Genomic DNA, 17,590 nt, shown 5'->3' on the forward strand with positions numbered 1-17,590 from the left:
AAGATGGACATATATGCATGTCTGACACAACTTATAAATAGGTTTAGTCCTATACTCCTGATTCCTGTCCCAAGGAATATGAGACAGAAGAAGGGGATGCATCCTGGTGCACATAATAAAAAGATTAGATTCAGTCAATTCATATAACAGCTTTCAAAGATTATCTGAATATAGCTAGCTATCTGGTTATCAAAAATGCATTCAAGTTGATGTGTCATTAATCCTTTAACAACCCAAATATGATTTCCTTTAAAAGGAAAGCCAATTTTAAACCATTTTCATATTTGCTGAGCTAGTAAATTCATGTACATAAATGTATCCTAAGAAAATGGATAATTATTTATGTACATGTTTATTTCAGAGTTGCTCACATTAATGAAAAATGGAAAGAAACCAAAAGATCAATAATACAGGAATTTAAATAAACAATGGTCTATCCTTATGATAAAATATTATGGGGGCTGAGGTAATGTTTATGAAGAATATTCATTTACACAGGAAAATTCTCATGACATGCTTAAAAACAAAACTGTACATACAGTATATAATCTTAACTATATTAATATACATGCAGAAATATCTATTAAAAAGGCAGAAAGGACAGACGTGAAAATATAAAGCATCTGTTATTCCAACAAGTAAGGATTATATATGTTTTGATTTCCTTGGCTATAGTTCTGAAAATTTTCAATTTCCATAATGAGCACATTTTATTTTTATATCAGAATTTTTTTTCTTAAAAAGAAAAAAGTAAAGAAAAAGGAGCTTCATAGTCATTCTATTTGAATTTTAGCCTTTGATATTGGTTTCATTTATCTAAGTAAATGAGTGATTATAAGAGGAGGGCCAAGTAGCTACAATAGTCACTGTGAAGTGACTATCCAGAACACTTTGGGTGGTAATTTTTGGTTAGAACTCAGGAAATGTGAATTTAGAGTTAGTTAGAATAATTTCAAGAATCATGAACAATTCCTTAAATCCCTTGGAAAGGACCTGACTTTATTATTATTATTCTAAAAGAAAAGAAAAAAGGAGGCAGAGAACAAAAGAGAAGGGGAAAATAAATTAAGTCTCTTTCCAAAAACAATAATCTAGGACTTGATTTAATTGAAATTTTCATATTATTTAGAAAATCCCGTTGTTTCTAGAGCTGTTCTTTTGGTTTTTTCCATTCCACCTAGGGCCTCTGGTTTCCAGATTCCTGAGCACAGAAGCAAATACAAGTTTTTAATTTTTGTACTCTGATCCATAGCAGTAGTGACTTTGACCCTTTACATTTAGGAAAGTTACATCTGAATTTGAAGAGAGAACTTCATAATAGATTCTGGCTTCAGATATTCCCAGGAAGTTGAAAGCTCTTCTGGAGCTATACTGGAGCTTTGGACCATATTTTGTAAGGCAAGGGAGGTAGCAGGACCAGAGGGTCTGCTGTCTAATTTGTATTCACATGTACAACATCAACTCTCAAATAGACCCAAAACTATAAGGCAGTCCCTGATACTAAGCCCCATGGCATTTGCCCAGGATCACAATAGGCCTCCGGGGTGGTTCTTTATCTGGAACTAATGTGGCCAGTGGTGGTAGGTGAAAATGGAAGCTTGATACCAGCTGAGATCATACCTTTCTAAGAAAATGAATTTGCTGTGATTTTGAATAGCTGAGTAATAATGGTTAATAAAAGATAACTCAAGGACTGAGTTTTGCTCACAGCTGGCCCAGTTAATCTAACAAACACTTATATGACATTTTATAAGTTATTAAATGAAGTTATATATAGATAATCTCATTCAATCTTCACAAAGTGTAGGAAGTTGTCATTACCTTCATTTTATAGATGAAGAAAGGAAGGCTTATATAGAGTAAGTTACTTTCCCAAGTCATGTATTTCACAGGTGGCTAAGATTAGATTGGAATCTAGGTTTTAGAATTTCAAATCCTTATTACAATGGAAATAGCTATTATCATTCATGTTCCCTCGACCTACTGCTCCTTCCTCTGTTTCTCTGATATTTGAAAAAGTTACAAGTAACGCTCAACATTATTAGCCATTAGGGAAAATGCAAATCAAAATCACAACAAGCTACCATCTCACACCCACTAGAATGGTTATTAATTTTTTAAAGGAAAACTATTGGAGAGGATGTGGAGGAGTAAGACCACTCATTCATTACTGTTGGGAATATAAAATGGTACAGCCATTGTAGAAAACAGTTTGGTGGTTCACCAGTAAACTAAGTATAGAATTACCATATGGCACAGCAATCCCACTACTAGGTATATAACCAAAATGACTGAAAGCAGGAACCTGAACAGATATTTACACAGTGATGCTCATGTTAGCATTATTCACAGACGTCAAAAGATGGAGCAACCCAAGTGTTCATCAACCAACAAATGGTTAAAAAATATATAGTTTATATGGACAATGGAATATTATTCAGCTGTAAAAAGGAATGGAGTTCTGATATGTGTGACAACATGAACTCTGAAGACACCCGTGTTGGGTAAATAAGCCAGACCAAAAAAGGTTGTACTGTGATGTACAGATAAACACATATCTCAGTAAGGTTTAGGACTAAACAATGGGCAGCTCTTCAAAGCAGTCAGCATTAGATTTCATTTAAAGTTTGGCCAGATGGCCCCTTTGAGAACTTACAGAGTATGTAGTAGTGTTGCAAATTACTTCACCAGAGGAGACAGTCTCTTTCTGGCATACATATAGAAATGTACATAGATGCCAAATCATCCCTTTTCTTTGCCCATAGGTGAAGCCTAAGTATTATCGTCACATAAACTTGGGACATGTAATTTTAAAAAAGGAGCCTCAACTTAAAACTTAAATGAGAACTAAGCAGCAGTAACTTCTCTACAGGATATTATGACTGTTTTAAGTTTAGCATTTGATAGAGAAACAACAGTGAGCAGCTGAAGCTGTGGGAGCCAAAAGACTTACTGAAAAATGTAATTTCAGGAAAACATGAGCAAAATTACTTTTCTCCAGTTTCCCCATTCCAGTGAGAGATGCATTTATAATAAACAAAAGATGGTTACCCCAATATGTAATTGATATGATTAATGTTTCCTTAGGGACATTTGGTGGTAGGTGTTTGCAGTTCTTCACAGACTGCAATTACCATTTCATTTTGCTGAAAGGCTGTGCCAAGAAGCTATGATCCTGCTTTCAGAGTCTGAGAAAATAATGTCCATTTTGTTCTATTTTCCTACACATGATGCATTTCAAAAGCTCTGTGAAATAAAGAATGTCTTCAATTTGATAAAGATGAAGAGCATACAACAAATATGCATATTTCTGGATTCTATGGGAAACCTTACAGTCAGGACTATGTATCTTTGGGGAACCTGGGCCATAGACCCGATTAAGTGATCTTAAAAGGCTGATGAGAAGAAAGGAGAGGGAGGGGCTGACTGATGATTTATAATGTTTTGGTGGTATGCTTACTTGTCCTACAAGAAAGACCAGTGGCAAAAGGAATAGCCTTTTTAGAATGTCAGCAGGATATTCATAGAAGATTCATGTTCTTACATTTAACAGTCATTATCAAATTCCCTACCAGATGGAGTGCTATTTTTTACACTGTTATGATTAAAAATATATATTTTGAAAAATATTTTCAAAAATAATCTTTGGTCACACTGGCTAAACATTTGAGGGAAATCAAGACAGAGAACTATTTTTAAAGTTATGTATGATTTGTGAGCTTTGAACTCAAATGTATTATCTGAAGGGCAGAAGGGAAATGTTGAATTTGTTTGGTCAAGCATTTATTATTCCCCAGATGATACGTGCTTCTTGCTGTCATAAGATATTAGGAGAACTGAGTGGTTTTTGAATGTAAGAGGGAAAAGCACCTCATAATTTCTTAAAGTCACTTATCAAAATGATTCCACAATTACAGTGTTTCCTATTGAAGCTAGTTCAAGAAGGCTTTGGAAGAAGTCATGGGGATGCTCTGAGTTCTGTGATGCAGGATAGTGATTCCTTGTCCTCCTCACTTTGGTTAACTAAAATACTATCAATTGTATGCATTAGGAATGTAAGAAGAGAACAGCAGATAACAGAAGGTTGAAAGGGAAAGCCATTCAAGACTTCCTAATATAAACCATGATATGCCAGTCTGCTATTGATTATATATTCCTCCATAATTTATGTATGTTCATTGTGACAGCACTGATGAGCAACATTTAAAAACCACTATCATATCTACCATAACCAATCAATGCAAGAGGCTACTGAAAGATGTTTTCAACTAACACCTATCCATTGCGTTCACCAAAATAATTGAAAGGGGAATCTTGATATGTATACTTACTCTGGCCAAATGATCATTGGCAGGAAAAATATTAACTAAGGCCAAGGATTGAGAGGACTCCAGGGAAAGGTGAAGCTTGCGCAGATTTATGTGACTACATCATTTTTTAAAATGAAACATTTCATTTTTTTAAATGAAGTATAACATACCTCAGAAAGCTTCATGAGTATTTTGACCAATATTAAAATATAAATGGCAGGTACCCTCAGGTCCATCCCAGTATACTTCATTCTCCATATTTTCAGTATAAATTTGAAAGACTAACTAGACAAAATTTTGGTAAATTATGGCTTGGTTTTTAATTCTGATCTACATATGAATTACAGGCTTCACATATATATAAAATGAGAAAGGCCGAATGACTCAGGTGTGAACATCTCCGATGGTGAAAACCAGTAAAATTAATATTTACTTATTGCAGAAGTCCTGTTTATGGAAGAACACTATAAAGTCTCTAATGCTGCTGTGGAAAACAGTTTGGCATTTCCTCAGAAAATTGAACATAGAATTACCATACGATCTGATAATTCCACCCCAAGGTATAAATCCCACAGAAATAAAAGCAGGGACTCAAACAGATAAATGTATGTCAATATTCACAGCAGCATTATTCATATTAGCTGAACAGTAGAAACAAAACTCAATTTGTCTACCAACAGATGAATGGATAAACAAAATATGTATATAATGGAATATTATTCAGCTATGAAAAGGAAAGAAGTTGTCATACATGCTACAATATGAATGAACCTTGAAAATATTATGCAAAGTAATATAAGCCAGACACAAAGTAATGACTACTATATGTTTCCACTTATACAAAATATCTAGAAAAAGGAAATTCATAGGGACAAAAAGTAGATCAGAGGGTAATAGGGACTAGGAGAAAGGGGGAATGGGTACAGAGTTTCTACCTGAGGTGATGAAAAAATCCTGATGGTGGTGAGGGTTGCACAATATTGTGACTGCTAATAATGCCATTGAATTATACACTTAAAAATGATTAAAATGGCTAATTTTATGGAATGTTACCACAACAAAACAAAAAAAAAACCTATGTTTAGAAAATTCATAGCTTATTCAAAGTGCTACTGTGTCATGCACTTGTTTTTTAACATCTAAGAATGTTCATTACCTGCCAATATGATAAGTAAGTGAAAGGAAGAGCAATGCTTTGTTTTGCCATAAAATAAAATAAACTCTGTTCAGGTTACAATTTGAAATAATACAAGTGTTTTGATTATCAGTAATAAGTAATGATTTAGCAATATAAGAAGATGTAATAGAATTGATAATGAATTAGCTCCCAAGTAGTAATAGGTTTGTGATGTTTGCTTTATCATTGAGTGAGATAACATATCTATGTTAAAGATACTCATTTCTACATATTAAATATCAAGCTTTTAAACTAGCTGCATAACCATAAAAATCATTTACCTTAACTAAAATATTTGTATTGATATTTTAAATATTTTCCAAAATAAAAGATATTTTATTTTGGAAAATATTAGGTTTTAAAAAATATCTAAGGCGTCCTTGAGGTTACAGATCATGCTTCAATTGAAAGCAAGTGCACTTAAGGAATGAAACCTTGCCACATCCAGATCAAATGAGTAGATGTCACCGATAAGTGAGTAGCAGTTATGTCCAAGGAATAAATTTGTTGGTCAGGATTTGGGGCAAACAATGTTCTTTCTACAGTTTGAACAATTAAAATTCTTATTTATACATAGTTTCTAAATCCACTGACTTATAAATTACCACATGTTCTGCATGAAGAAAACATCCTCTTAATATAATTTCCATAGTTTGACAATACATCCTAGTATTCTAAAAATAATTTCTACTTTTTCAACATTGATTGGTCTACTATTAAGATCTTACTATGGCTATTAAGAAAAAAAGAGAAATGAAAGTTAAGTATTTTAGTTTCCTAGGGTTGCTGTAACAAAGTACCAAAACCTGAGTGGCTTAAAATACCAGAAAATTTCTCACAGTTCTGAAGCCAGAAGTCAGAAATCAAGGCGTCTGCAGGTTCATACTCTGAAAGCTTTAGGGAGATTTTCCTTTGCCTCTTACTGGCTTCAAGTGGTTGCTAGCAATCCTTGGCAATCATTTTGTAGTTGCATTACTCCAATTTCTGTCTCGGTCTTTACATGGCCTTCTTCCTTCTGTGTGTCCATGACTCTGCATCTCTAAAATAATTTGATTATATATGCAAAGATCCTGTTTCTAAATAAGGTCATACTTAGAAGCACGTGGATTATGACTTGACCATATCTTTGGGGAACATAATTCAACCACTATAGTACATCAGAAATATTTTATTTAATATTTTATAAAAAGAAAATAATATGGTAAAACAAAGTTTCTTGATAGAATGAAGAAAAAATATATGCAAAATATACCTATCAGCTGTGCTGGTTTGAATCTGTTATGTATCCCAGAAAAGCCTTTGTTCTTTTAATCCAGCCTCTGAGCGCAGACTATTGTGGGTAGGACCTTTTGCTTAGGTTGTTTCCATGGAGATGTGACCCAGCCCATTAAAGGTGGGCCTTAATCCCCTTGCTGGGGTCCTTTAAGAGAGGATTAAAGGCAGAGACATTTTGAAGAGAGCTCAGAGAAGTTAAGAGAGAAATGGCCAGACATTTTGGAGAGAAGGATCAGCAGATGTCACTATGTGCCTATGTGACAGAGGAACCCCGATGCTAGCAACCTTTCCTGAGGGAAGGTATCTTTCTCTTAATGCCTTAATTTGGACACTTTCATCACCTTAGAACTGTAAATTTGTAATATAATATATCTCCTTTATAAATGTGAACCCATTTCTGGTATACTGCATTCTGGCAGCTTTAGCAAATACAATTGATAATTGAAGAAATACTGGTGGCTTATTTCCATATTGCAAAAATCAAAGTAAGGAAATCAGTAAGGCATTATAGTCACAGGATTGCAATGACATCACTGAGTTATTTGGCGTAATTTCCAAATGCTAAGACAAGATGTTGATACTGATTTGTTTCAGCAAATTAATCAAGGAGACTGGGATTTTGGAGAAAAGGAGTTGATAGAAACAAACAAACAAAAAACAAGATTTTTAACCATAGTCAATAAACTGTTTTTAGAAAATTTGAGTTAATGCTTTAAAAATTATTCCAAATCTCTTCCATTCTTATACACATTCAGATACATTCCAAAGAGGACAGCTGGTTACAATAAAATCCTTCTGTTTCTGATTTGCTAATACTTCTTGTCTCACAGTTATACTTTCTACCTTGCTCTCCCTCGAGTTAGCTGAGAGAGCTTAGAAAATTAAATAGCCTTTCTGAGTCGTATTTCTCTTATAATGGAAATAATATCTACCCAATAGGGTTATTATAAAATACCATTAATGGAGATAATATACGTAAATCATCTTGCTTTCACTAAACTTTATTTGAAATTTAATTTTCCCTTCCCTCCCTTCTCCACGTAAGATTCTAAGATCATAGCCTTAAGATAAGCTCTTGTAAGTTAGATGGAAAAGGAGTTGATAGAAATAAACACAAACAAAAAACAAGATTTTTAAACATAGTCAATAAATTGTTTTTAGAAAATTTGAGTTAATGCTTTAAAAATTATTCCAAATCTCTTCCATTCTTATACACATTCAGACACATTTCAAAGAGGGCAGCTGGTTACAATAAAATCCTTCTGTTTCTGATTTTAGCAACCTTTCCTGAGAAAAGGTATCTTTCTCTTAATGCCTTAATTTGGACATTTTCATCACCTTAGAACTGTAAATTTGTAATATGATATATCCCCTTTATAAAAGCGGTTCCTCTGTCACATAGGAATTCTCAAGCTCTCTCAGCTAACTCGAGGGAAAAGGAGTTGATAGAAACAAACACAAAAAAAACCAAGATTTTTAACCATAGTCAATAAATTGTTTTTAGAAAATTTGAGTTAATGCTTTAAAAAATTATTCCAAATCTCTTCCATTCTTACAGCAAGGAAGTGTGGGGTTTTCCTGGCACATAGTCCATGCTGCTTGGGATAAACTAACAGGCTTTCCTACAGATGCAAAATCTCTACTTGAGAAAACAGTCAAAAAGGTACCTACTTCTGCACTGGAAGCTCTAGTGGGAAAGTTAATCAATTCAAATTTAAAAAGTTACTATGAAGTTTTCATTTGTGCTAATTCTCTTCCTGGTAGTGGCAAATCTTCTACTGCTCTTGAAATTTTTCTCTTTATTTTCACAATTTTTTCCCCTATAGTTTGGAAAATCTTGGATATTTACATGACTTTCATAATTTTAAGAATGAGTTATGATTTTTAAGACTCTGAGACCCTTCTCAGATAGTTTCATTATTGTAGGAATAACATATTTTGGTGCTATTCTTTATTAAAAATTTACTGTTCTCTTTCCATTTTAAATGAAACACTTTTCCATTGTTCATATCCTGAATCCTAAATGCTATTCCTATTTCAAAATAGATTCTGCCTTTGCATAGCAAATAGATCCTGGGTAAAAAGACTACTAAATAAACTATACTAAATAAAACATGAATATTAAAAATGTGAAAACATAAAGTATTCAAAAAGAATGGAAAATTAATTATCATATTTAAAATTCTTTCTTATTTTAACAGCGGATAAATCTAATAAAGCACAGTTACTGAGAGGTCATTATGAAATTCATATTTGAAGAGTACGGGGAGAAGAATAAAAGTAATGATGTAATCAGATGCAGAAACAGAAGGATGTAATTAGAGGAGCATATTTTGAAGTTTATGGACTAAGGAGTCTAAAAAGACAAGAATACCTGTAAGGATTATGAATGAGTTTAAGGGGCCACATTTATGGAAAGATCAAATGCCTGCACAGACGAATATCTCAGGAGATATTTATTAGTGAATAAGTAGACAGGGTTATTTTAGATGAAGCCTTTACTAGACAGAGATGGAAACTGGAGGCAATAAATTGGATTATATATTATATATATATAATTTGTATCTACATATTGCTGCATATATTTGTAACTGTTGCCTCTTATCTGCCTTAACATGCCCTAACATATCCAGACATCTCTCGTTCTTGCAAGCCTTGCTATTCTAACCCCCTGCCTAGCAACTTCCGAGCATATATCGCACCACCTTTTCACCTCTTCTTCATTAGACCATGTACACTCCTCACCTCACCACCCATTATAATATTCAACACACCTCCTAACCAATCCACATCCTATACGACACCATACCAGCTGCCCATCAAAGTTTCTTCACCCCTAATTAACTCCCCCTCACCAACCCTATATATTCTCTGTGTTTCCTCCTGTCGGGGTCTTAGCCTGTAAGCCTTGCCAGCCAGCTAAGTACCGCGAGCCCTATGCAATAAATTACTACTATTATTCTTTAGTCTCAGTTTATTGTGCTCGTGCGCCCTCCAAACCTTCGAGCCCCGTGGTCTCGGCTGACGCCGCTCTCCAGCCGAACCACATCCGAGGGCGAGACCCCAGTGCGGTCGGGCTAGGCAAGCCCCAAGCCGCACATATAAACTTTCACCTGAAATACCTGAATAACTATTTTAATTCTCTGAATAAATTTTATAAAGGTAAAACACAGATAGCAGAAAAACAGTGAAAATTGCTGTAATTCAATCTAATTCAAGATCTTCTAATGAGACAGGGAGTACATGCCTGAACGACTTGGATGGGAGAGATGTGAGTTTGATTACATCAAAATACATGTGATCCAGAGATTGTTAGTATGGACCAACAAATATTGCTGAGCCAAGGAATTCTAGCTTTGATTCTTTCTAACTTACAAGAGCTTATCTTAAGGCTATGATCTTAGAATCTTACGTGGAGAAGGGAGGGAAGGGAAAATTAAATTTCAAATAAAGTTTAGTGAAAGCAAGATGATTTATGTATATTATCTCCATTAACAGTATTTTATAATAACCCTATTGGGTAGATATTATTTCCATTATAAGAGAAATAAGACTCAGAAAGGCTATTTAATTTTCTCAAGCTCTCTCAGCTAACTCGAGGGAGAGCAAGGTAGAAAGTGTGTCTGATGTCAAAGTTCCTTCCAGTATACCTTACCTCTTTCTGCTATACTCTCTTATAGACCCTGAATCATCAGGAAGAGTAATGAATTCCCAGAATGACCTGTCAACTACCTCAGTGAGGACTTTTGCTGTGTGGAAACAGGAGCTTCTGAATTTATTCTAGAGGGTAGGGAGTTTCTGCCTAAGATAATTGCCTATCTTCAGGCAACTAACTATAAATCAGACAGGAAAAGCACTTCACTGCTTCAAACTAAGTTCCAATAATAAAGCCTGAAAGTTCCTTAACCAGAATTGCTGAAGCTTTTTACACAAAAACTAAAGAATGTGTTAAGGTCTTTGGTCAGGTAATCCTAAATAAGAAAGCTTAGAGCTCATAATCTAAAATAAAGAGTCCATGAAGGCAAAATTCTTCTATTAAAAGCTCATAGTTTTTCCACTGTTAGCTGGAAAAGATTGGGGATTTCAGGGAATGGCACCAGAATATTTTAATCTGCCTTACATTAACTATCGCCATATAAGGTGTGATGTAATTTATTCATGTCATGCATTTTATAAGTAAAGAAGATTAATCTTAAATGGCAGCCTCACAAATATTATCATCCCTTGTTATGCCCATATGCCTCTCCAAAAAAAAACAAAGGAAAATTACAGTCAGGAAACACTGCTTGCTCCTTAAAGGACTGGCTTGCAGTTAAGAGTTAAAAATTGTAGAAATGACAAGGACAGACCAAAGACAACAGAAAATTCCTTTGTAGCCAAAACAATTTAAATAAACACACAAGCAAACACTTTCCACATACATGCATATCTAGGCAATTTCTTTGGAAGAATAATTTTCATATTGATTTGAGATGCAGTATGGAAAGAACATCATCAAGATGTCTGGGTTCTAGTTGTTTTTAATCATAAGTATTTGTTTAACTTTAAGATTATTATTATACTTCTTTGGTCCTCAGTTCTCGACTTTATAATAGTAGAGAATACTTGATCTTCAAGTTATGCTCTTACTATAACATTCTAAGTATTTAATGTACCATACTCTAAAATTTCTTTATAGGATTACCCTATGTCTATAACCTTCACAGCAAAAAGTCAGCATTTCTGTATATGATTTATCCTGAGTTTTCAGGGACTATTGTTAAATCTTTTCAGACATACAAAAATCATTTTAGAGATGCTATAGTTCCAAGCTTGTTCAGTGGACTTCTCATATAAAATATGGGCTTTCCTTTAGGGTCTTCTTAATTGTAAATGTCAGAGTATTTGCACAGGCAAAAATATTTGGGATTTCAGAGAACTGTGAAGCCATTTCAGCAAACTGCCACCCTAAGTACCTTTCTTATTCCATGATTAATGGATGAAACTAAATATTTAGAGGTGTATCTAGATGAAATCAAACTGAACAATGAAGGTTTGCTTATTAAAATGCAAATATTCTTGATAAAATTAACATTTTAGAGTCCAGAGAGAATGGGTTTCTAATCCTTTTTCTGGGGAGAATTACTTCTCCTTAATAAGAGAATTACAGGCTGTTTTTACCTACAATTCAATGTACAGAGATTCATACTTTGAGCACTTTACTTTTTTATACCCAAGTTATTTACTAGGGCATTTGCCTATCAAGAGCGAATAAATACATCAGCAATTCTGTGTCATTAAACATATAAACAAGGTGCAAAGGGAATATGGAAGAAGGGTACTTTACCCAGCTATGGAAAGGAGAAGGTGAACATCAGAAAAATCTTCATGGAGGAGAGGCTCCTTAAGCCTGATCTTAAATAATATATTGTAGTTAGTCAGGTAGAGAAGTAGTATAAAGTTGTTCCTAGGAAAAAATAGTGTAGACAAAGGCTTGCAGGTAAGAGAAAATAAGATAAAGAGACAGCATGGCAGGTTTAAAAGAAAAGCAAGTGCTGCTGAAGAGGAGGTATAGGAAGAAACTGAAATAAGTAAGAAGGAATTAGACTATAGAGGGCCTTATATAATCTGTCAAAGAGTTTAGATTTTTACCTTGAGGTCACGGGGAAGATGACTGAAGAGATGGATGTAGGGAATATTAACAACAAACTTTCAAATGAAACAGAACACTTTGGTATCAAATTGGAGAATCATTTGGGAGGGTGCTTATTGGGGTCAAGGAGACTTGCAATAATTCAGGAAGTTAATAATAAAGATTTAAACCAAAACAATAGCAGTGGGGATGGAGAATAAGGGTGGATTCAAGAGGATGTAGAAGAAACACTTTGGATGACCTCATGCATGCCAGTGGTTTCAGGTACCACCTAGAAAATGATTTCTAAATCTGTATCAGTACAGGCTTTGCCTGAGCTCCAAACTTCTATACCATTCTAGCGTACATCTTTTGCTCATAAATTTAGCATGATCAATACTAAACTTATTTTCTTTACCTCTAAACTACTTGTTTCTTCTACATACTCTTGGGCCAACAACTAAGTTCTAAAGAAGCCTCTACTCAAGGAATTGATAAAGGCAGGCAATCATTCACAGGAGCCATTAAAGGAGACAAGTTGTATTTCTGACCTATCTCTCTCCTGCACTACGCTATGGGATCCACAGTGCAATAGTTTTGTTTTATTCATCTTTGTATATCTAGGACTTAACATATAGTACATGATACATAGTAGATATTTAATAAATAGTTGTTAAACAAATTGAATTATGTTTTTTATTAGCTGGTGTTTTCTAGACACCTGAATAAAGTGTCTGGCAGGTTTAATTATAATACTCTTTCATTAAAAATTGAGTTTGATTCCATTCAAACTTGATTATTATTTGTCATCATCATTGGTAGAAACTGACAAAAAAGTTAACCACTTATGAAGAGTTTGTTAACTTGTGAGTAACGATTGATCTGATGAACAAATGAAGGAAAATAATTACATGAAGGGAAAAAGAGAATCCATCTGACAGCAATTTTTTTTCCTAGAGGAAAAATAGAAATGGCAATTTTTAACTTTTTTTTCTTTAAAGAAGTGAAGTTTCTGTTTAATTGTGCCTGGAATACACTATGAGATTTTTTCTAAGGACTGATGTTAAGAGAAATTCTCTTGAAATTACAAGAAGGCAGGGATGCTTAATTAATTTCTATAATAGTAAAGTACCATTAAATTTTTTTCTGAGGTAGGTTTATGCTTATATTTTCTGAAAATGTCTTGGTGAATATCTAAATATTGTGTATTAAAGTTGATTTCTGGAGTCACATAATAAATTTTTTATTAATTCCCTAATGCTATGTGAGTTTTCTAATCTTTGTTTTCTTTAAAGAGAAATAAAACAAGAAAAGTTTTAAGCCTGATAAATTGAATTCTACAAGAATTCGCATTAAAGATGTAGGATGAGTTCAAACTGTGTAAAGACAAATTTTTTCTAAGTAGGTTCAGGGATTAAAGAACTAAAACTTGGCATCTGCTATTTTACTAGTTTAGGTCTTCTAATTTTAGATAATATCATTTGATATGCTATCTGTCATTATTTTAATTTTATATTTTAATACGGTAGTAAAAAGAAGAACAGAAATCGTGAGACCTTAATTCTATTCCTTCTCTGCTGTTCTGAGTTTGTTTACTGAAAATTAGGGTGTTAATAAATATACTCTCTAATGTTCCTTCTGTTTTGAACATTTCATGATTCTCTGAACAAAGACATTTATTTGTAAAATAGGTCCTTCTGTGCTGTTTCTATTCATATAATAAAGCAATTAAGAAGAAATATTTTATTCAGAACACACTAATACTTATGTTGAATTTTTAGAAATGGAGTCACTGATTAAAAACTGAAACTGCCGGGAAAGACTACATTTCCATTATCTTTCTACAAGTTGCCCTCAAGGTGCTAAGACTAAGACCAGAAAATAAGAAGACAAATGAAGTAGAAAAAGTGAGATTAGATTGGTTGCTTATTATAAATTCCATGGACAAGTTGACATATTTATCATATTTTACATACATGTTTTCCACAACAGGCAAAAATGAATATAAGACACATAAATTATCTCCCATTTCTGATGGAAAAGACATCCGAGTCAAGGTTAACCATATTCCTCCCTCAGTGGATTAACCCTCTCTTTAGTTTACAATGTGGATATTACGATGGACAGTAGTAACACAGGTGACCTTTGTCCATTTTTAATAAAAGGAGGCTTAATGGGTGCTTTACCCAGTGTATATTTAAGACTGATGTTAGATTTGAATAGAAATAAGAACCCAAAAGAATGATGGTAATAACTGTGATGATGGTTAATTATTTTTCTTTCAGGAAGACTGAGTGTTATTATTATATGACTCATACTTTGAAGGAAATCAAGAAAAGAAAGGACAATGGGCAAATAGACAGCACCTCTGTAGTTGATGATTTCTGTCCCAAGCACTGGAGTCATTTCCAGGACTGTGATGATGGCTTTGTCCATAAATGTCAAAGGAAATGGAGACATGCGATGTCTTCTAGCCACCTTGGTGATATTGATGGCACTGTGACCTAAACAGGAAGAAAGTTAGTTGAGACTATGATGCTGAAACACTAATTTAAAAGTGGGAATTATTATGAATATCAACTCTCAATTTCACATGTCCCAAATGAAGACTCCAGAGTGAGAAATAATTTTTTCTGGTTCCAAAACATAGCCTGCTCTCAGAGACTATTAAATCAAGCTAACATGTTGAGTGAAAGAAGTCAGACAGAAAAGGACAATTATCGTATGATATCACTCATATGAAATAATTAGAATATACAAATTCATAAAGTCAGAAAATGGAATTCAAGTTACCAGGGCTCAGGTGGGTGTGGGGAAAGGGGAGTTAATACTTCATTGGTACAGAGTTTCTGTTTGGGGTGATGGAAAAATGTTTTAGTAATGGATGATGCTGATGGTGATAAAACATTGTGAATGTAATTGATACCAGTGAATTGTTTACTTGAAAGTGTATAAAATGGAAAATTTTAGGTTGGATACATGTTACCAGAACAAAAATTTTAATAACCCAGAACTATACAACACTGAGTGAATTCTAATGTAAACTATGAACTACAATTCTTAGTATAATTATAATAATACTGTTTCATCAATTATTACAAAGGTACCATGCAAAATGTTACTAACAGGAAAAACCGTGTGTGTGGGGGGGTTGTATATGGGAACTCTTTACTATGGGCATGGTTTTTCTATAATCCTGAAGCTGCTATATTAATAATAATAGCAACAACAAGTTAAATCAAATTAGCCATGTTACATGATGTGTTGCAACTTGGTGAAATTTAATGATGATATTGGCTAATCATTTTCGAGCACTGTGTCTGACACTCCTCTAAATTAACTCATTAAAACTTCCCAACAATTTTATAGGTAGGAACCATTATTAGCCTTATTTACAGATGTGGAAATAGAGGCTTAGAAAGACCATTTTGATCTGACTCACACAGCTACTAAAAAAAAGCCAGGATTTGAATGTACATTGTCTGGCTTCAGAAACAATATCCTCAACCACTATACTAAATTTTGAACATTTAATGAACTAGTTAGTAAATTAAAGTACCTCAAACTTGAATTTGATTAGGGTTCCATAAAAATTTTTCTTTCTTCTAAAAAACAGATCATGGGAAAATTAGTTTCTCACTTCCTAAGTGACCTCTTCTAGTCCTAAGGCATTAAGATTCCTCACTTTTTTTTTTTGCATTTTTGTTTTAGTCTACAGAATCCTTCAAAAATTAAAAAAAAATTTGATACATATTCACATACCATGTAATCATCCAAAATGCACAATGGTTCACAATATCATCATATAGCTATGCATTTATCATCACAATTGACATTTTTTTCTTTTTGTGAAAAATAACGTATATACAAAAGAGCAATAAATTTCAAAGCACTTTGCCACAATTAGTTGTGGAACAGATTTCAGAGTTTTGTATGGGTTACAATTCCACAATTTTAGGTTTTTATTTTTAGCTTCTCTAAGATACTGGAGACTAAAAGAAATACCAATATAATGATTCAGCAGTCATATTCATTTGTTAAATCCTACCTTCTTGGTATAACTCCACCATCACCTTTGTTCTTTCCCCCACTCTGTAGGGGTATTTGGCCTATGCCAATTCTAACTTTTTCATGTTTGAAGGGGCTGTCAATAATATAGGATTGAGGGATGGAACTAGTTGATGTTCTTGAGAGGCTGGCCTCTCTGCATTTCAGGAATTTTCTGGTCTGGGGATGCATTTAGAGGGTACAAATTTCTGGAAAGTGACCCTAGTGCATTAAACCTTTATAGATTAAGACCCCTAACTTTAAGCCTTTAATCCCACCCTGTCTTCAATTCTAGATTTGTCTATCATTCAATAATTGGTAGATAATTTATTTCTCCAGACTTGTAAATCATCCCACATGCACTTGGATGTGTAACAGGCAACTCATACTTAATGTGTCCAAAACTACTCTTGCTTCCCCACATTTCCATACCACTCACAAGATACCTTATTTTTCTGCAATCCCTACCTCAGTAAATAGCAACTCCATTCTTCCAGTTATTAGGCCAAAACTTGGAGACATCCTGAGTTTTCCTTTTGCCACAACTATCTCTAAAGTTACCTTTGAAATATATTTAGAATATGATCATTATTCATCATCTCCACTATGATCACATTTGCCCAAACCATCATTTATTTCATGGAAAAATGAATAGCCTCAAAACTGGACTCCTTCCTTTTATCCTTGCCCCACTATAATTTATTCTCCACACAGTAGTTACAGTGGTTCTTCAAATTTTAAGTCAAGTCATGCTAACCTCTCTGCTTACAATTGTTCAATGACTTCCCATTTCAGTTACAGTAAAATCTTTGCTACAGCCTCTGAGACATTATGGTTCTCACTGTTCTCATCTCCTATCATATCACCTTGTTCATGGTCCTCCAGTCATACTGGTTCCTTGCTTTTCCTCAAACATACTACACACATTTCTCCTCAGGGCATTTACACTTTCTATTTCCTCTGCCTAGACTCCTTCCAGGGTCTTCATCTGGCTCCAACCAAAAGCTCATTTCTTTCAGGTCTCTACTCAAATATCATCTCATCAAAGAAACCTTTGTTTCTTATATAGAATAATACCTATCATCACTATGCACAACTCTTATTCTACTTCAATTTTTTTCAAGGAGAGATACACACACACTCACACACATTTCTTCATAGACTTCTCTT

The 17,590-nt window shown here is 33.8% G+C and overlaps 1 protein-coding gene across 1 annotated transcript in view; it reads right to left on the bottom strand.

The window, feature by feature from the left end:
• LOC143679957 (uncharacterized) overlaps positions 1-17,590 on the bottom strand; it is a 137,985-nt gene that overhangs the window by 26,881 nt on the left and 93,514 nt on the right. Inside the window, exon 6 of the mRNA XM_077156453.1 lies at positions 14,740-14,877. Within this exon, the coding sequence (XP_077012568.1) occupies positions 14,844-14,877 (34 nt within the window). The 3' untranslated portion in view covers positions 14,740-14,843. The remainder of the gene's footprint in view (positions 1-14,739; positions 14,878-17,590) is intronic.

This window comes from Tamandua tetradactyla, chromosome 1 (genome assembly GCF_023851605.1).
Source record: "Tamandua tetradactyla isolate mTamTet1 chromosome 1, mTamTet1.pri, whole genome shotgun sequence".
In the NCBI taxonomy this organism is placed as follows: Eukaryota; Metazoa; Chordata; class Mammalia; order Pilosa; family Myrmecophagidae; genus Tamandua; species Tamandua tetradactyla.